This window comes from Primulina eburnea, chromosome 11, assembly GCF_022965805.1.
Source record: "Primulina eburnea isolate SZY01 chromosome 11, ASM2296580v1, whole genome shotgun sequence".
Classification (NCBI taxonomy): domain Eukaryota; kingdom Viridiplantae; phylum Streptophyta; class Magnoliopsida; order Lamiales; family Gesneriaceae; genus Primulina; species Primulina eburnea.
The window spans coordinates 42,239,083-42,260,276 of record NC_133111.1 but is presented as its reverse complement, the minus strand read 5'-3'; the positions used below and the strand labels follow the sequence as shown (position 1 = coordinate 42,260,276).

General features: G+C 35.3%; 3 protein-coding genes across 3 annotated transcripts; 1 reads left to right on the top strand and 2 right to left on the bottom strand.

The window, feature by feature from the left end:
* Positions 1-2,183: 2,183 nt before the first annotated feature.
* On the top strand, positions 2,184-4,976 carry LOC140806261 (pectinesterase 31). Its single transcript, XM_073162817.1, has 5 exons — positions 2,184-2,712; positions 3,221-3,298; positions 3,868-4,055; positions 4,134-4,307; positions 4,679-4,976. The coding sequence occupies exons 1-5, from the start codon at positions 2,365-2,367 to the stop codon at positions 4,839-4,841; spliced, it is 951 nt and encodes a 316-aa protein (XP_073018918.1). The 5' UTR covers positions 2,184-2,364; the 3' UTR covers positions 4,842-4,976.
* A 536-nt stretch (positions 4,977-5,512) lies between these two features.
* Positions 5,513-7,528, bottom strand: LOC140806260 (vesicle transport v-SNARE 11). Its single transcript, XM_073162816.1, has 5 exons — positions 7,289-7,528; positions 6,902-6,960; positions 6,628-6,816; positions 6,083-6,253; positions 5,513-5,784 (listed from the first exon to the last, which is right to left on the bottom strand). Exons 1-5 carry the CDS (start codon positions 7,380-7,382, stop codon positions 5,632-5,634), a joined length of 666 nt encoding a protein of 221 aa, XP_073018917.1. The 5' UTR covers positions 7,383-7,528; the 3' UTR covers positions 5,513-5,631.
* A 1,011-nt stretch (positions 7,529-8,539) lies between these two features.
* Positions 8,540-14,396, bottom strand: LOC140806259 (ARF guanine-nucleotide exchange factor GNOM-like). Its single transcript, XM_073162815.1, is given in 5 exon segments — positions 8,540-9,859; positions 9,862-12,037; positions 12,039-12,398; positions 12,931-13,892; positions 14,217-14,396. Coding segments are annotated over 4 exon segments (4,365 nt in total). The 5' UTR covers positions 13,657-13,892; positions 14,217-14,396; the 3' UTR covers positions 8,540-8,756.
* Positions 14,397-21,194: the final 6,798 nt, after the last annotated feature.

Sequence of the window (21,194 nt, the reverse complement as noted above, 5' to 3'; positions counted from 1 at the left end):
AGTTTTTTTTAAAAAAATTCCAAATGCCCGCCTATTGTAGTGGCGGGTAAATTTAAATATTTTTAAAATAAAATTCTTCTATATATATATATACACACGAGACTTCCATTTTTTCTTCAAAGATTTGTCACTTTTGTGTTCACGAAGTTCAATTCCATTTTGTATTCAAAAGTTTGTCACTTATATTGTGTTCAAACATTTGTCGGTGGATCTGATTTATTTTTCGTTTCAAATTTTTTTAATAAAATTTTGAATTCTAATAATTTTATAGCTTTCTGTCTCTTGATTTATTTCAGGAAGTGTTGATATTGGTATTATCGTGCCTATCTTATTAAAAGATAAATAATATTTCTGAGTGTTCTTAAAATTATTTGTATTCAATTAATTTATTTGATGGTTGTATTATATTAATTTGAATTTATGTTTAAAATTTTTTAATCTTAATTCATTAAAATTATTATCTTAATTTTTGTTATGATATATTTATTTATTAATTTGTTATCATAAATATTATTGAAGTGTTTTTATTTATTATGTTTACGTAAAAATGATATATTTGTTTAGGGGATTTTAAAATGACCTTCTACATATGTATGTTTATGATCAAATTTAACTTTAAGTTAGTTTTTAAAACTAGCATTTAATTAAATTAAATTTCAATTATATCCTTTGAATCATTTTCATAATGACAGAGAATATGTTAAATTAAGTCAAATAAGAAGGATTATTTCCTATTATTATCATAATTAAATTTGGTATTAGATTAAATAACTAATCAAACTAACATATTAATTATGTTAATTGCTAAATATGTTAATTAGCTTTTTACATTGTTTTTATGAATACGGACGTTGTTAATATAAATAATCATTTTCACAATTCTATTCAAACTATTCTATAAGAATTTGAAATTTAGATCTAATATTTTGTAATATTTCGTATTAAATTTATTACTTTGTATGTAGTAGCGTTTTTTTTAAGATTAGATTTAATACTTTGTAATATTAATAATTTGTAAAATGTAGGAGAAAAAATTATGATTTAGTAGTATCATTTAATTAAAATATTAGACTTAAATAATAAATAAAATATAAAAATTTATTAGACATGAATTTAATCATCAAGATAAACTTTTATATGTTTATTATTTTTTAGTGTTACATTAAAGATCACGTAATATAATATATTTATTTCAATTATTATTCGAGAAATTTTAAGGAATAAAATGGGTCAAATGTTTTTTGATCAAAAATAATTCACTAAATTGTAATAGTGAAAAATGTAGTTGAAGATTATAAATAGTGTCTTAAGATGGACTATAATAATTAAATTTATATCAATTAAATCACAATGAAATTATACATAAATATGTATTTATTTCTAACTGGTAATTTTTTGTATATGAAATACAGATGAAATTTAACGTTGGACCAATAGATGGTAGTGTTTTATATTCCATTTTTCAATAATAGCTCTCCCCCGCCTGTCGTACAGGCGGGGGAGAATTTAAATTCATTTCTACCTCCCCCGCCTCCCCGGGGGAGGTGAAATATTTTGCTCCCCCCATTTGGAAGGGCGGGGGAGTAAAAGTTTTATTTTTTTAAAAAAAAATTTTTTTTACAATATTTTAATAAATTTTAGAAAAGTACGGTAGATTGATGATAGAATATTAAAAGTACTATAATTTGATAAAAGACCCATCTTATACAACGTCATCGTCATAAATAAAGAAACAATTACAAATGAACGTGTTTTAAAAATATGATTTAATATTATTATATACATGCGATCTGGACAACTTTGTGATGGAGAAGTGATATTACACAGAAAACACTTGTGCAAAATGGCTTTCAAACACGTACACTCTAATTTAATGACCCATAATTTCATTCTCACTACTTTTATAATAAAATGTGAGACTTTCTTTAATTTATTTTACATTTACATAATTACCAACTTTTTATACCTTCACTTTTTTTGTACCAAAGTTTCTCCATTTAGGATAAAAAAATTTAAAAATAATAACTTATTTCAAATAATACAATTCTATAATAAGTTGTTTGTAAAATATTTAATATCTATGACATTAATTTTTTATTAGTTATATATCATTAAAAAAGAATATTATTTTTAATATTTTTTTTATGATTATTATTGTAATGTGTCTAATAATCAGTGCAAAAGTTCCTTGATACCCCATCATCTTCTCTACTTTACTAGATCTCACTGTATCTATATTCCAACACTCGAGACAGCGGAAACACAAACTTCTTTCTTTCTTGTTTTCCCACAGATTCTTGAGTTAACTGAATTCATTCTTCGCAAAGTTTGCCGGGAAAAATCCAAAAATATCTGCCGCCGCACATGGGTTCTAGGATAATTACTGTGTCCCAAGATGGCTCCGCCGATTACCGTACTGTGCAGGAAGCCATAGACGTTGTGCCTCTGAGCAACACGTGTCGGACGGTGATTCGTGTGGCTCCTGGCGTTTATAAGCAGCCCATTTACGTGCCCAAGACGAAGAACTTTATCACACTGGCCGGGATTCGTCCGGAGGAGACGGTGCTGACTTGGAACAACACGGCCTCGAGAATCGACCACCATCAGGCGGCGCGTGTGATTGGGACCGGGACGTTCGGGTGTGGGAGCACGATTGTTGAGGGGGAGGATTTTATTGCTGAGAACATCACTTTTGAAAATTCAGCTCCCGAGGTGAGATTTCCCTTTTCCTGTTTTGCGATTTGTTCTCTGAATTCTGCGTAAACCCAACATTTCAATGATTTGGACCTTGATTGTAATAATGCCCTTTGTGTTCAAAGATTTTATTTTTACTCATTCAATTGCTGTAATGATTCTTACCAATATGTGCTGCATCAATGAAATGTATATGTTTTCTATCTTATTTCATAAGATCAAGATAGTGTTCCTGAGTTTTTTGACTTGCAAATTTATAGGCCCCTTGTCCGAGGACCTGAATATTACCCCATTCGATAGGTTTATTAAGCTTTGTTCTTGGAGTTTTTTAGCACTTTATTAATAGTTTGTTTTCGACAAGCTAGTTGTTGGCAAGTCTTTCTTAAGCAAGCACCCATGACAAGGGCTCAGGGGTGACAAATTTGCTGACAAGTTATAGACTGGTAGATCATACGTGTTCTTATATTGTTATTTAGCCATGATCTGAAATCTTACGTTCTGTTAATCTGTTGTATTATTTGTCAAGGGTTCAGGGCAGGCCGTGGCCATTCGAGTGACAGCAGATCGATGTGTCTTTTACAATTGCAGATTTCTAGGCTGGCAGGTTTGTGTCGCTTCTCTTATTAGATGATAAAGTGAGATTGAAAATGTTTTGCTATAACTATCTGGACCGCTCTTCAAATTGCCGCCCGCTCCCCTTCAAAAATCCTCTTACCATCATGGTTACGATCTTTCTAAAATGATTTATTGGCGAAAGTATAGATTTTTTCACAGAATCTGTCATTTAACAACTTTAAAATGTTATTGATAATAAGCTAAGGAAGTTGGACAAGAAGTAGAATAGGTTACTCTAAATTAACTTTGGAATGTGATTAATAGTGAATTGAGATCTTTACTTGTTGTCATATTGCATTTCTAATATTACTGATTAATAATGAACTGAGATCTTGAGTTGTTTTCATATTTGCGCTAATCTTTATGTCAAGTGAGAGTGAGAGTGACAGTTCTCTAAAATGACTGTTCCACCTCAAATTTTTCAATGATAATTACACAACTAAATTTAGTATTATTATTACATAGAGTAACAAATAAAGAAGTATAGAGGAAAATATTATATTTGAATTGATGAGATTATAGCTTTTTTAAATTTGACAAGCTTTCAAATGTATGCAGGATACTCTGTATTTGCATTATGGTAAGCAGTATTTGAGTAATTGCTATATAGAAGGAAGTGTAGACTTTATTTTTGGTAATAGCACTGCTCTTTTGGAGCACTGTCACATCCACTGCAAGTCTCCTGGTTATATAACCGCTCAAAGCAGAAAATCGTCCCAAGAGACGACTGGCTACATATTTTTAAGGTTTGTAGCCTCTTAACATTGAGTCTGTAATTTGACGTAAAATGCACGAAACTTGCTATTTTTTCTTCATAACTGCAGATGTGTGATTACTAGTAATGGAGGAGCGCAGTACACCTATCTTGGACGGCCTTGGGGACCGTTTGGTAGGGTGGTCTTTGCTTATACTTACATGGATGATTGTGTTAAACATGTTGGCTGGAATAACTGGGGGAAGATTGAGAATGAAAGAAGTGCTTGCTTCTATGAGTACAAGTAAGTTTCCCAGAATTTAACCTACCACAAAGGACTGTGTAAGAAAGTTGAAAAATCGATCTCTTGTAGAATACATACAGGACCAAACCAGTGGTCGAGCTAGAGGGATGCTGGCCAGGGCCGTGCCCATTAATACAAAATTCTTTAATGATATATTTTTTTGCTATGTGGAAAACAAGAACAAAAGTGATTTCAGTTGTTTCAAATTGTAGTTCCTTCTGTAGTTTACGAAAAACCTCTCCATAAGAAATTTTTTAGTTTTATGTTTTACTGTCGTATTGCCTTGAAATTTCTAAGAGTGGCCTTTTCGAGCTATGTTATCTTTGTGGTTTCATTTACACAGCTATGGTGTAAGATTGGGTCTGTTTCAGGTGCTTCGGGCCGGGTAGTTGTCCCTCCAAGCGCGTAACTTGGGCGAGAGAATTGATAGATGAGGAAGCTGTGCAGTTTCTTGCGCACAATTTTATCGACCCTGATCCACAGAGGCCTTGGCTAGCCCAGAGGATGGCTGTAAGGTTACCATATTCAGCTTAGGGCGTGTGAGATGAGATTAAAGCATTTTATACATCTGTACTTGAGCATTCCATGGATTGAGGGTTTCCTAAATTTCTTGTATGCTAGTGTATCGACGCACACTTTGTGTGTTTGTATAATATTTTTTATAATTCATTTGGTTTATATTTAAATAAAGATCAAAATGTAATAATAAGAAACAGTAAGGAACTACACTGTAGTTTTGATATATAAATTAAAAAATAAATAGAAAATATTTGAACATAGAACTCGATGCATAGGAAATAAAAGCTTTATCTATTAAACTACATGTGACTTGTATTAAAGTTTTAACACATTATTATTATATAAAATTATTAAAACATACCATAACACCAAAATCAGTTAATCTAAAGATTTTAGTTTTCTGTACTAATCTTTCCGTAGGGTATTCACTGGAGTGCCCTGGACATGACCCTGAAATTTCAACTGTGTAAATTATTATTGAAAATGGAACGTTTAAGCTATATACTAGTGTTTATCTCCCAAAAGTTTTTGAATGACTCGATTTTCCTTGCATTTGGTTCGTGGGAACTACTTATTTAAAATTGATAAAACGTGTAACTACACGAAGCACCATCATAAAACCTCAAGTTTACCAGGGACTTCACGATGCATTTGTTCGTGAAAATTTAATACCAACCGCACAACAATGATCCAAGTACACTCGTATTTATCCATCAAATAAAACCTCGATTACTCGAATCATGACAAGATACAAAACAGGAAACTCGTATATAAACTTCCCAACCTTGAAAATAACCAGTCTTGGTTACTTGAAAAGTTTGAAATACAAAATCACAGCGATAGCAATGACAAGTACTGTGACTAGTGAACCGATGATCCACTTGTTTCGGTCCATCCTCTTGTATATGGAAGCCATAATTTTCTTGCTCCTGCTTATGTTGTCATCGACGCCATACAACTGGAACAGAAAAGGTGATTCATCAGTACTGCTTAAAACAAATCCAACACTGTATTTAACTCTCAACAGTTGCATCACTTCGATTTTACTCCCATAGTTTATTAGGTAACATTTTAGAGAACAAAAAATACAGAGTGAGAAGCCTTAATCATAGAAACATAACTTGGTTATACTTCGGTATTTTTAAAATATCTCAAAGTTAAAGCATTTTTCTCCCATTTAAAAAAACGTGGTTTCTTTTCTGAATACATAAAAAAAACTGCAATGCAGCATTTGATGATGAATTTCATCATAATACCGTGTCATTGGCACGTAGGAGAGACTGTCGCTGCTGGTGTAAATCTTGAAGGAGTGAGACACCAAGCTCCTCTGTCTCCAGCATGACCTTTCTACTCTCTCTGATCCTGTTGCTAGAGGTGTTCAATCTTTCAGTTGACATTAACAATCTCTCCCTTTGATTCGCCGATGCCTGAAAGAGAATAGCATGAACCTTTTAAAACTTGTTAAAATCTGAGGGCGGTGTAGTTAGGGCCAGAGTCAGACCATGTATGGCAATTAAACAAAGAGCTCCAATATGGGAAAAATAATGTGTTGGTTATCAGACAGTTTCCAAAATCCATACAAATGGTAATGTAAAGGACGAGTAGCTTAGTTGGGCGCAAGCTCGAAAAATTCTACAGACATCAGCGACCAAGGTGAGGTAAGGATTGGCTTTTCTGACATGTTTCGGTTCAATAAATGATGCAGAGAAAGACAGAACCAAAACAACAACGAAAAAAGAACTGTGATGAGAAAATAAACAGAAAAATCGAACTTTCATCTTCCTATAATGTATATACATACTGTCAACGTATCTGCCATTCCTGCCTCCAGCAACCCATCTCGGGCAGCCTGGTTTAAGTTAGTCGATTCAATTCGCTTTACCGTAGTTTTCAAATTGTTTAGGTCAGATTTAAATTCTCTCAGCTTGGCAAGAAGCACTGCCTTCACGTTTGGTTGTAAACCACGGGCCTCAAGATCCATCTTCCGAATCTGTAAGATTATTAGACAATTTGAGAGAAAACTCCAAGAGAAACACAAGAAAATAAATAATTTGGGACAATTAATCGATTCATACCAAAGAATCTGCATCGTCAAGTCCCTCTTTTATTTCAGAAATCTTTTGCTTCTTTCGTTCTGCAAATATATCATATTTTGATAGCTTAGCAATCAGTTTCCGCAGCTAACATAAGCAAACGTAAAAATACAAACGATCAGGTCTAATCCCCAATTAATCTACCGTCTTTCATTGATGACATATACTTTTATCCTAAATAAAAAATCGATAGTTTCGATTCCATCCCCTCTCCTCTCTAATGGGGGAAAAATGAGAAAAATAACTTCTCATCGTGCAAATAATTATGGATTTAGCAATACGTAGCGGACATTGAATCGCGATTAAATGAATTCAATTGAACAAAAACAATTAACATGATTCCAAAATCGACAAAGGACTTGAGCTTACCTCCATCGAGTACGCTAGCCGACGAGCATTTCTTCGCCAAATTCGCAGAGAGCTCGCAGTATTGGCGCTCGTAACCGTCGAACACATCGCTCATCGTTGTCGTTCCAATTAATCTGAGAGAAAATGAATTTTTAACCTCCGATGACTCCGACGATTGTGAATGAATTCAATAGAGAGAGGGAACCAACGGACTGCGAGAGATCCGTTCTACCATTTCTAATGGTTAATTTTAGTTATCACCGAGGCAAATGTGCTTCGAATTTTCAAAACGACATCGCATGGTATCTTTGAAAATTCCTTTTATAATAAATTAACGGCAAAAACTTGTGTGAGATGATTTCATTGGTTGAATTTGTGAGACGGATCTCTTATTTGGGTCATCCATGAAAAAATATAATTTTTTATGCTAAGAGTATTACTTTTTATTGTGAATATGAGTAGGATTGACCCGTCTCACATATTAGTATCCGTGAGACGGTCTCACATGAGACTCACTCTAAATTAACATGCATGACAGACACATATTTGAAATTCATGAATTTCAATATATTTTTATTAATAATAATGTAATAGATTAAATTTTAAATCTGAAAACTTATTTATTTATACATTAGCTATACTAGATAAAATAAATTTCAACAATGTCTAGTGAAAATGAAATTTATCATAATTAACATGAATCATTGTATAAAACATGAAAGAATAAATTTGATGTTTATGATCTCGTTTATCAAAAACTAAAAAAATTGAATATTTAGAATCCACATATTTGAAATTCATCTATTCAAACACAATTTTACATAATTGCAACAAAAGTATATTTTTCTCTAAGGTGGAGATTGATCTGTTAAAATTGGTTGTGTAACTTGAAACTTCAGTCACAACTTTGAGATTTTGGTACCATATAAAAATCATTTTCAGAAATGAAGAATATAAATTATTTTTTTTGGAAAAAAAATGAAATGAACATGCCACGTGTCATTTGTTGAAATTATACATGAGTGATGATGATCACATCATTGATGGTAAAGAGCGACTTTTTTTGTATAAATTTAAATTAGTAAATTTTTAATAGAAATGATAAAAATTTGCGAGGCTCACAAAAGATGTAGAAATAAATTTTCCAAAACTGCAATCATGGACATTAGAATCGGCACGAAATTTACCAAATTGTTCAAAGAAAGCAGTAATAAATGGAAACAAGAAAAGAATGAAGATGAGAATTTAAGCTTTGAAAAATATGATAATCGAGAAAATCAATTCCCTACTACGATGTTATGTTATACTCAACACTTGAAAATTGTTATTGTACAAAGTACGTATGATGATGAACAAATTATATTGTGCCAAGCTATAAAATCCTATATCAGCATCGATGCTGCTAAATGAAGCAAAAAAAAGACGCACGGAATCTTGGACCTCCACTTCAACAGAAAGACCTTACCTTCGGATGGAAAAATAACTATCCTCAGGCTATGGTTTCATTTGGTGAAACGACCACGTTTCCATCAGGGAGCGGACTGCATCCACCTTTGGGTTGTTTTTCTTGCAACTTTTCCATTTCTTCTCTGGGGAAAACTTCAGATTGCAAATCAGGGGTGATATTTTTAACGTGCAGCCAAGTAAGCTGCCAAAAGCTGTCTCCCCCCACAGGATCACTCGGCACAAGAATCCCACTTGTCTTCATGACTAGGAGTATGTTCTTGAGGAGCTCGGGAACTAATTCATGAATCTTCTCGCTTCGTTTTCCTCTGAATCTCATCTTCACGTGTCTTTCCATGCAGCTAAGAACCTTCAACCAGAGTTGGCAGAAAGATGTTGATTGTGAGATATCTTGCAGGGATTGTAGAAATGCTTTGGCTAAGACCTTGAGGGATAGAATAATCGATCCTTCTATGCTTCGATAGTCCTTTGGAGAACTTTGTTGGGCCGTTTCCAGTAGTTCGTCGAGCAATGTGAAGATCACTGGATCAAAGCATTGTAGCCACATATCAGTCGTTACACGGATACCATCAGGGGCCAAGCATCTTTGTAACAGCATAATAGCATGATTCCTGACCTCTTCTCTCGGATCCAAACATACTTTTCTCAGCCCCTGAACAAGCCTCATCCACATCTCAAGTATATCCTGAGATATCTTTATAGCCGTCTCCTCATTCACAGTTTCCTTGGTTTGGTTAAACCACCTCACCAGACAAACAACTGAACCAGCCATCAGGTCTAAAGACCTCACTGAGCGATCAACTTGACCTACGCGGGACTCAGCAAACTGCCTGGCAGCATTCAAGCAAAGCATGTAATTTGTAGGCAACAAGTGAGCCCCCTCAGACATGACATATGATAGGGTCTCAAACCCAGCTTCGGACGCTTCTGGATGTCGAGCTGTGATGGAAAGTAAAGATATGATTGTCCGCCAACCAGTATGAGATCTTATCTGTATAGCATTTGCTTTCACGAGATGCATCACTTCCTGTGTGATTTGTTCACAGTAAGCATCAGCAACCCGGGCATCAAGTTTCAACACTAGTTGCAGAGACTTGAGAAGCTCATCAGTGAGGTTTTCTTTGTAGGAAGCAATCGCTGGCAGATACGAAGGAGCCCAAAGACAGCCTTCTCTACAAGAGTACCAGGCATTACAGATGACTGAACAACATTGGCTATGTGCTCATGCACGTTTTGCCATAAAAGCGTGATTCTGTCCCGGTTGTTTAGAGTGATTGCAATCAGCAAATCCAGACAAAAAACAGCTGTCTCTTCATCTTCCAATGAGCTATTACCTTTGAGAGGACGTCCTGCTGCCACAAGGGCGCAAACAAGCTGCGATAGAGAATCTGCTTGCAGGAACTTGCTCTCAGCAAAAATGTTATCAATGTGACAATTTTTTACTGTCTGTAGGGCAACATGACGAGCAGCAAGTTGTTCTTCCGAAGGCTGAGGTGCAGGTTCTTCTGCATCAAGAGATAGGAGTAGGCTAAATCTGCCTATAATGCCAGATGATTTTCTTGAAGGGATAATTGCTGGCACCTGAGATGCAGGTGATTCGGAAGGTTTCACGTGATCATTATCAGGATAAGACTCCAACTCATCAGTAGCATCCCTGGCAAGACGAGCAGGAAGAAGGCCCATCTTCTGCAAACTCAAAATGCAATCTAACATGTTTCTCCAGCCTGAGCGAATATGGTCACCGTAACAGTTAGCAATGGTAAAAACTCCAACAGCTGCCATCCTAGCTTTTACATCATTCCCAAAAATAAGAATTGATTTTTCATTAAAGAAGGGATTCAACAAGGTTGTAAATTTGCAAAGAGACACAACCAAATCATCCAATACTTTACCAAAACTGTAAGCGGCAGAAAGTTTAGCTATGGCCAAAAATCCTTCAACACACGACTGCAAAACACTTTCCTGTTCTGCGTGATCAAATACCACAGATATAGCAGCGACTGATGGGCCAGACAAAATAGCAAACATGTCATGGTCAAGGTAAGATCCACGATCACAGACAATAAAAGGTGTTGCATGCTTTGCCCTGTGCAATAAACCAATCCAATGACTTCTTGTGAAAACTGCAACACCTCCTTGATCTGGAAACATACGGATTTCGTTTTCACAGATAGAGTGATAAAGATCAGATAAAAAATCTCGAGGAAGATCATCTCCCCCATTGATTTTACGGTTGTTGCGAATAAAATCATCTTCACTCATTTTCTTCTTGACCTGTGCGTTGTGTTGATCCGTATTAAGCATTATTAAAGAATATGACAACAGGAGAGCAGCATCTCTGTTGGCCAAAATATATGGTGATTGCTCATAATAGCTCTCGGAAAATGCTTCTAGCACTCTTTGTATCTTCTGAGACTCGCCAGGTAATTTGAAAGCTTCCAAGAAAATGCGCAAAGCAGTGTCCAAATTCATGTCACGAAATTCAAATGTTCTTGCGAATTGATGCAGCACTTGTACGCAAAATTCATCATGACTCCCCAGAAAATCACCAATGAGATTTTTATCCAATCCAGTTGTATATCTGAAGAAATATGCTACACTGACTGGGTCTAGCTTGCTAGGCAACAAATGTAATTCTTGAAGATATTCCAGGCCTTTTTTGGGATCCCTGTTAAAGTGATCAACACCAATCATTAACTTCCTCTTTATGTGCTTCCTGCTATGTACAAATGGAACCCAGTGATGAGGTCGAACATAGTCACTACATTTAGCTGTCCAAAATGGCTCATAGTCCTGAAGTTCTAGTGAGGGGGAGGCCACCCCAAAACCTAGTGAATCTTGACCTATTCTTTCAGCAATACCCTGAACCAAGGCAATCAGACCATCTAGCGCAAGGGTGTTCATTGCCGATAAAGGGCTGTTCACCGGAAAGGCACTCTTTGATAACAGGTTAGCAAGGTCTTCGAACACATTACTGCAAGATATGTCACAATCATAGTTGACATACAATTCAGTGACAAACATAGGTTGCCTACAAAAGTCGACAAGAGCCTCCATAGCAACCTCCTGTTGTTGGTAAGAAGCTCCATACTTGCTTTGTGAAATTCTCAACAACACACCAGAAATAAATTCTGCAAGCTGTAGCCTTAACTTAGTTCTAAGATGATGATAAAGATTGAGAACAATGCTACATACTGTTGAAAGAATTAATGGACTCATTGACAAACCAAAATGCATCAGGTTGTATAGTAATTCCTCCTGTATCAACGTCAATAATTTAGGATGAATTCCAAAAGAAGCCCCACCCTAACTCTATAGCGGAATTAATCAAACCTAGAGCAAACAGAGGAACATCTTCATCATATGCTATAGGATTTGATCTGGGACCAATATCTATATTCTCCATGACGTTTAAAAGAGAGCACAAGAAATGGAATATTTCAACCATCGCTGGAATCCCGTAAGGATCTGTCATAGAAGAATCAGCACTCAAGGAGGTAATTTTTCCATGAACAACCTCTGTTGTTTTCTCGTTCGTTTGTACTGCTACTGTATCCATTGGAACATCTGAAGAGACTGCAAGAGGCTCATTGCCTGATTCGGAACTAGGGTAACCATTGACATGTTTATTACCCTGCAGAGATTGAGTATGTGCAGCCCCAGCATCCTGCAAGTTAAGTAGAATTGCAAAAGAACGGAGAAATAAGAAAGTGGACGGATATCACATTTTTTCAAGGAAATACAAAATTGAGCAGCACTGCAGTAACACGTTCACAAGTGAATGGACGAATGAGAAAGTGGATCACGGTCACAAATTTAGAAGAATACAGTTGAACTAATAATCTGAATCATACAGACAATAATTGACATTCTAGAATTATTATTTTTAGGCAAGAAATTAAGAGTTTCATCATAACTTAAAAATAAACTTTGATTTTAACTACTAAAACTAACTTTGAAAAGTCAAAATTCCTGCACCTATACGGGTATCCAAGCAAAAAAGCATATTCTATTCATAATTTAATTTAACCCAAGATTTCTCTCTTCATATCCTATATGGAAAAGCAGAATTCCACTTTATGATACAATTAACAAAATATAAATTTGACCTGGGACCAATTTTAACAGAGTGACAGACATCCACAAGATGTACATCTAATAAAAGATGTCTAATAAAATGACAAGAGCTCTTCTGTTACCTCTGTGTTAGACAGGCTTCCAGGTGCTAATCTGTGACAGTTGCCATCTATATAAGGAAGGTGAGAAAAAATACACCTGATGAGTTCATGCATCGTGTGACGAGATATCCTTTGCAGTAGTTCACTTTTCGAACTTGCCTGATGAACTATCCGAAAGCAAGTAGTCAAAATCCCACATACATGATTGTTGTTCAAGCTAACCGATGCTTTAGTTTTCATGCATGCCAAAAGAACTTGAAGAATCTTCATCAGTGCAACTTCCTCAGAAGCAGGATCAGTCACCTCAAAACGGCAGCTTGTCACAGCATCAACAATTAGATGTAAAGCATTATCTATATTAACAGTTTGTGAATCAATTATATCTAAATTTAAGATTTTGTAAACAGATGATAATGCAACACCAGTAATTGGTGCACCAGTCTCATCTGATTTAATGACATCCAAAAACGGCTGAAGGTACAGAACTGGATCAACACGATGCCAATGGTTTTGCCAAGAAAATATCTTTTTCCTGAGTTCCTTGAAAGATATAATGAGAGAATGCTCCATCTGCTCCTCAACAGCAGCATAATGAACGCCCCATCTCACATTTCTCCTCATCACAGCCAGAACCGCACCAATTTCTGAATTCAACATACATGCTAAGGTACCACCAGATGGATTGGAAAAACTGTTCAGTTTCTCAATCAACTCATCAACTTCCTGCTGCCCATTAAGAGCATTCATGCTGATCCTGCTTGTTTAAACTCTCAGATACTTCCGAGCAACGCACATGAAGAAAGCCCTCCAGCCAGGCTAAATAATTCCCTCCCTAATTTTACAGAGAGATCAGTACGATTGACTTGCAATGAGATATGACAGTTAGACCACCAAAAACAGGTTCAACAAGATTCCATGTAATATTGAGCATTCTACCGAATGGATTATGTAACGAGTACAACGACAACTTTGCGCTGATCAGCCTGTAAATGAAATATTAAAACAAATTTTACAAAAACTCAGGAAATCAGCTAGCTAGAGCCCAAACCAAATTTTCAAAAGGAAACTCAATCACACTTGACTGCATTTCTGGAACGAAAATCAAACAAATAGCATCGACTGGCAGATCTACACCAATCGGAACCTAAATCCAACATTCAAATGAACTCGCAGCAAGATCTATTGCATCACAAATCCACAAAGCGAGATGCAAACAAATGCAATAAGATTAATCATCAAGCGTAAGCTTATAGATGAATGATTCATCACCCGTAGGAACAGATCAAGAAGAAAGGAGATACAAGTACCAGATCAATTGAAGATCACAGCGAGGAGCTTGTAGGTGTTTGATTTTCTTTCCCCGCAGGAGTCATCTCCAATTCTCCATCGCCGCTACTGCCTGCGAACTCAGAGGGGGACAATTTTGGCAATTCAAAAATTTCTCTTGGTCAAATTAATCTTTTAGTCGTCAGCGTTTTGCAACACGCTTCTAGTTTCGCTCATCATTTTGACTACGTTTTATACGTTCATCGTGCAACCGTAATCTTTGCTTTCAATCTCTAGTTTTAGTCCATGCTACTTTGGCAGATGTTTTAAGAGATGGTTTCATGTGTATCGCTCTCATTGATATAATTTTGTCGATAAATACAGTCGAAATTAATATTTTTGACATAAAAAATAATTCAAAAATTTATGTGAGATCGTCTTTCAGATCAATTTTGTGTTATAGATATCTAACTCGACTCGATATATGAAAAATATTATTTTTTATGTCAAAAATATTATTTTTCATTGCATGTATGGTCTGGATCGATTCATCTAACATATTTAGATTCATGAGATATACTCAAACAATAATATTTTTCAGTCAAATCAACGTATATTACACAATATATTTTAAGATATGAAGTATTAATTTTTTATTAAATCAACATACATTACACAATATTTTTTTACAACATAAATAATAATACTTTGAACATAAAAATTCATGACTTATTGAAGATTTGTCTTACAAATTGATATATGAGATGATATAACATGATTTTTGTGATGTTTTAATACGTGCAAAATTCATCATTTGGTGGGCTTCACATTTATATACTCACATACAAATATGCATGTAGGTCATTGAAATAATTATAAAAAATTGAAAAATATTTTGAGATATATTTTATCTATCTCAATTATATATTCTATTTCTTACCAGGGGTAGGTATATGGCCGCAGAAATCATTTTTATGAAGACCACACATCTTACTTAAATACCGTTTCGTCCTTTGGATTTTGCTCATAGGAAGTGCTTGACAAGGACAGACAGCCTATATCCTAGACAAGTCTTGTGGTCTTTGTGGTACTGTAAATTAAACTGCACATCATGTTTTCTTTGAGTGTACAGCTTCTACACAGCTTTGAGTTATATTGTGGGAGTAGTTGGAAGTTCAGTGTATGGTGCATTTTATAACAGGTTTACTTCGTCTTCTCCGCAGAAGATTCAGAGGTACTACCATGCGTGTACGGAGGTGTCACTCGGGGATAGCTGCATTGGTTTATCACATTTTGAGTGCTCGTTGTGAGAACCTGAAATTTCAGCAGTAGCAGCAGCTGGCCAATTTCAGCAGAAGCTAATATTTCCAGCAGCAACTCATATTTCAGAAGATGATATTTTCCAGCAGACAAAATCCAGCAGACCCGAATCCAGCAGCAGACCAGAATCCAGCAACAGAAGAGCGAATTCCAGCAGACAGTTACTGTTTCAGCTTAGACTTGTAACTGAAGCATTTATCACGGAATAAAAGTTGTTAATGGCAGATTATGACCATTAAATGGGAAGCCAACAGTCAGAATTTCACCTATAAATAGCACCCTCAAACAATTGAATTGGTTTACCAAAATCTTGAGTTATCACTTGAAATTAGAGCTAAGAGAGTGCATTTTCGAAGCTGTAAAATCCAGTAGCAAGGCAAGCAGATTTCCAGACCTCAACCGAAATTCTTTAAGCAAGTTACAGTAAGTGGGCTTATGTATAAATATCTTGAAAACCCGTTTGCTGATTTCTGTTTCAAAGCAAAGTATATTCCCGATTTCTGATATCTGATTTTGAAGCACTGAAACTTAGTGAACTAATGGTAGGAATATATATTCTGAACATTACTGAATTCTGATTACTGATTACTGGCCTCACCCTTAAGAGGAGAGAACATATAGGGGACTGATATCAGTTTAGCCATGAAATTCACGAACGTGCTCAGTGCTTACTTGTTAAACTTCTGATTATTGATTACTGGATACTGATTACTGATTACTGATTTCTGAATACTGATTCCTGTTCTGAAAGTAAAAGTTTCTGTATATTCTTGAAATACTGTTCTGTATTAAAATGATTTTCGAAAACTTGGAGTTATTCCCGCCCCTGCTTACTGAGTGACAATCATATCACTCACCCACCAAACCCATCTCAGATAAGAGTACTGAAGAATTGTTAGAAGAAGAAGAGCAGATCCAGTTCTGGGGATGGTGAAGAAGACTGTTGTTCTCAGTTTATGTTTATTTTTATTCCGCTGCATCTGTTAAGATACTGTAATATTTGGTTTTACATTTCCGCTGTAAAACATCAATATTCGAGTTGTAACAGACAATTGATTTATTTCGTATTATGAATAAAAGACTGGTTTCTGAAATTCAGTACTTCTGAGGCTTGTTTTTTTCGAATGTAAATTCGAGAGCAACGCCGGTGTCAACCAACCCCCGTCTCGGGGCGTGACACTCGTAACAGGGCACTTTTTGACGGTGAGAGGCCAGATGTGGAAGCTATTTTTCGGAAGATTTTGATTCATGTTCATCGAACGCTGACTACTGGATGATGTTCATATTTTGTCTCCCAGTATTTAGATTTCATTCTTGGGATGTATCTATTTTTTGATATAACTATTTTCTTCGATTATGGTTGTGAACACTGATTATGTGATCCCTGGGTATATCTAGTGTATTTTGTATTCTCTTTATTTACCATATATGATATGTGTTCATATTAAAAAAAAACAAAGGCTCGTCTTTGATGTTTAAAAGATGGATCCAATTTTTTTCATTTTTATAGTCCATCTCTTTAAATAAATTTATTACAAAATTTGAAGATCATAAATAAATGGTTATTAATGTAATTTTTTTATATTTTATTATTACAAGATTACTCAAAAATGGAAACATTTTTATCTAACCCATAAAAATTGTATAATAAAAAACATATTAAAAATTATAATTCAATATTTTAACATATAAATATTATATGTAATGGATTACAATTGCAGAAAAATATACATATAATATATATTATTTTATGTTAACATAAGAAAATTATCAATATTTTTCATATAGATAGATATACACTTACAAATTTAGTTTTGTTTAAATAATAACACAATACAATTAAAATTTTCAAGTTCATTTGAATATAATTAAAAACACATGTTATTATCGTTGAAAGTGTTCACGAATAAATATCTGACAATTTTTTTTTCTTAAACATGGGTTGCAGTGATCTCAATTGGTTTTAACATCTGAAATCGAATATCAATCTTCAAAGTTCAATAGACAACTAAAAAGATAGCCGAACTTTGTTAACAAAATTGAAAATTAGTAAACCAAGAGCAGTATCGACATAGTAAAATGCAACTACAATTAAAACACACGAGAATTGTTTATGAAAATTCTAAAGATAAAAAAATTTCTATGTTTTATCTTCTTCTGTTTTCAAATATTTTCACTAAAAGATTTTGATTTTTACAACTTTCGTGAACACTCACCTCAGTAGGACATAGACGTTATCTATTGAAACTTTTAATAACAACTTCTCACAATTTAAAAATGAATTCTGATCGTAAAGACTTTTTCTGTCAATTATAAAACTCACTCAAAATATATTATATACTTTGAAACAATTGTGAATAAATGTTCAACACATTTTATATCTGAAAAATATCTAATATATCTCTTAAGTGTGTGCTAGAATATTAGCGAATCTTTGAATCTCTGAAATAATCTAGAATATTAGCGAATCTTTGAATCTCTGAAATAATGAATAGCCTATCGTAGATTTTTCTAGAGTATATGGAGTTTGCTAAATCTTGATATGTATTTTTATAGATGAATTTCAACATTCAGATTCAAATGACTATAAATCAATCATAACCAAAATAGTACTAAATACCATGTCTCATCTGTCTAATTCTAAATATAATATACGATAATAAATGTCTGTGACACATACATTCAAAGGCCATAATGTTTTTATTTGTATTATCTGAACATTATCTAATTATCAGATTTGCTGATATAATATCTTCATCAGTTAAAACACAAATCTGATAATGCAAGTTGCCAAAAATTTAATTTAGAAGCCAGTAATATTATCTGATCAATCAGCTAATACCATTTCTCCAGTTTCAGTAGACTTTGATCAGTTCTTATAAAAACACGCGAGGAGTCCGTAATCACAAACTACTGAAATTGTTTGTTTGCTGCATTTCATTGCTTATGAATCATTAATAGTCTTAAATCACATCACCGAAATTATAATTATTTAACAATTTATCCTTTTGTGGTGAAACTAAAATTCAGCACAATAAGTAATTCAAATGCATTACTTTTATGAATCATCAGAACTCAGATGAGTACAACTCAATCTTAAAAGTAATTATGAGGTTTTGGATTCTGATAAATATCCCTAGTATATCATGCATTATAACTTTCAAGTATTTCCTCTTTTTTTTTTGCATCAACCTCCTTAATATAAGCAAATAACTTTGAAATCTAAGCAGTGAAAGAGGTCTGCACATTATCAATCTTTTGGAACAGCTTATGATGGCTCTGCTGTTGACTGTCAACTAACTTGTTTTGTTTAAAAAAAACAGTAGCCTATGATTCTAGCAAACTTCCTTTGAACCGAACCAATGATTTTTTTAGGAAGATCAACTCATCTTGCAATTCGTTCCATTTGGCTGAAAATTATTATCTTGAAAACTTCAAGACCAGCTTGAGTGTCAGAAATCGAACTAGGTGTCTTTTATCCGTAATTCTAAAGTCCTCACTAAAGCTTCAATATCATATGATTTGGCTTCCACTTGAGGGATATAATCTGATTTTGGAGATAGCAACCTTGGCTTCTTCAATCTCATCTGGATGAATGAATATATCATCGGGATACATAGAAGGGCTAGCACTAGTAACAAACAACACATGGTCTGTGTTGGGTTGAGGAACACTCGAATAAATAGTCAAAGTATGAATGAGTTGAGATGTCTTCATCCATGGCAATATCATAAGTCAGTATTTCTTCAAAAGCAGGAAGTGAAGAGACTGAAACAACCGGCACATCAATCCTCTACGATAGAGATGCTTCTGAAGAAATCAAAACGCTATGGTGATGTCTCAGAAGGAAGTGTTGAAACTTGTTTTGCAGTGGCTTGATCCTACGGAAGATCAAACTTGGTATCATCGGTAGAGAGGGCCGCTTGAACAATCGAGTTAACATCATCATCCACAATGGATAATGTTATATCTCTAGTGAGAGGAGGACTGATGAGGTTGAGTAATAGCAACAACTACTGGTGATTGTGCAAGAGTACTAGATGAAATATCTCTTAGAGAAGATTTTGCACTTTTCTCAACTGACTTGGCTTGAACAATCGGTGGAGCTTGTGCCTTGTCAGCAACTGTAGTGACCCGTTCCAGAATCACCTACTAATCAAAAACTAAGCATGCAATTAACCTAATTAACAATAATCAGAGATAACAGCGGAAAAAGTCAACAAAACTAAAGTTATACAACCCAATCGAAGTCTAGAATATCTCAAAATGAAATATCCAATACAACCATATCGAATCAACACAATACCGATAAACTAAACCAACCAGCTACTCAACGTCCTCCTCCTGCTCCTCCTGAGCTGTCCAACCTGAGGCCTGCCCCGTGGGAATGGGGTGTCCAAGAATAAACAAAACCGAGGACGTGAGCGATAAGAACGCCCAGTACAAAAGTATGAGTATACAGACTTATATGAAATGCACATGCTATGATCATGATACCGGGGTAGTCAAGAAACAGGAATCACAAAAGGATCTCAACAATGCTCAGTCTAGAGGCGCCAAGTGGATAGTGCCTCGCGGTACACCTCTGGGTCACTGCATCCACTACAAGACAGACGTGGACCTAAAATGTCCCGGACCACCGAAGCCCTCCCGACCCGTCGGCCACTGTGTACTCTCGGTGTCCATGCGTCCACAAGACAGGGCTGAGCGGCCCCAAGATATAGCTTATCTCGAAAGAGATACAGCTCAACAGTAAAGGTTATCTCGAAGAAGATACGGCTCAACGTGAAATGCAATGTGCAGTAATAAACGTGACATAATAGCATGCATCAAATGACATATATCAATGCACCACATAATCATGCAACACATATATGAATGTATACTCAACCAGGATATCTCGGATAGTACTTTCGTACCTCTATCACAGCAATCCTAATCCACTGGAACAACCAGACAACAGGTCTAATCCAAGCCTATTCAACAAAAGCATACTCAATCAATACTACCATGCTCGACTAGCAAAACCAGTACTCCCTAGTACTACCAAAGGTTTAGGGTTTACCTTCGTCCGTCGACAGCCCTTTGATGTCGATTGCCTCGAAACTCCGGCGCTGCTATGCTACCAATCCCGGCAGCTCTTGGCTATCGCTCGAACAACAACTAGCCCTAGAATCCTTCCAAAACTCTCAAAGAGGAGACTTAACTCAAGGAATGGCAAGTCACAAATGAGAAATCCGAGCACTATTTATAGGCCATGTTCGGATCCTCCGAACATCACTTCGGAACGTCCGAACGCTACGTGTCCATTGGCTCTTGACAGCTCATGTTCGGATCCACCGAACATACACTTCGGACCGTCCGAACTTGCACGTGTCCAGCTGCTCTTGACACCTCATGATCGGATCCACCGAACTCCCTTCGGACCTTCCGAACGCTTCGGTGCTTCCGAACCATCTTCGGTCCGTCCGATCATGACTACGGTCAAATTACACATTAAACCTTCTTAATCACCATTAATCCGTTAATTACCTAATTTGGGATTCGGGCTACTACATTCTCCCCTCCTTAAAAAGATTTCGTCCTCGAAATCAGGCTTAGAGAATAAAACACCATTGTAATATACTGCAAATATTCTTCATTACAACTGTATAACAATTACATCCCAGGCTGATCTTGGTTCAGCGCAAAAACCTGAC

What these genes read in the sequence shown, in the direction of transcription:
- LOC140806261 (XM_073162817.1), top strand. Translation starts at nt 2,365, where the DNA reads ATGGGTTCTAGGATAATTACTGTGTCCCAAGATGGCTCCGCCGATTAC. An exon ending in GCAGATTTCTAGGCTGGCAG is followed by an intron (nt 3,299 to 3,867) that starts GTTTGTGTCGCT and finishes AAATGTATGCAG; the next exon opens with GATACTCTGTATTTGCATTA. An exon ending in GCTTGCTTCTATGAGTACAA is followed by an intron (nt 4,308 to 4,678) that starts GTAAGTTTCCCA and finishes GGTCTGTTTCAG; the next exon opens with GTGCTTCGGGCCGGGTAGTT.
- LOC140806260 (XM_073162816.1), bottom strand. Translation starts at nt 7,382, where the DNA reads ATGAGCGATGTGTTCGACGGTTACGAGCGCCAATACTGCGAGCTCTCT. An exon ending in TTGACGATGCAGATTCTTTG is followed by an intron (nt 6,817 to 6,901) that starts GTATGAATCGAT and finishes ATAATCTTACAG; the next exon opens with ATTCGGAAGATGGATCTTGA. An exon ending in GAATGGCAGATACGTTGACA is followed by an intron (nt 6,254 to 6,627) that starts GTATGTATATAC and finishes ATTCTCTTTCAG; the next exon opens with GCATCGGCGAATCAAAGGGA.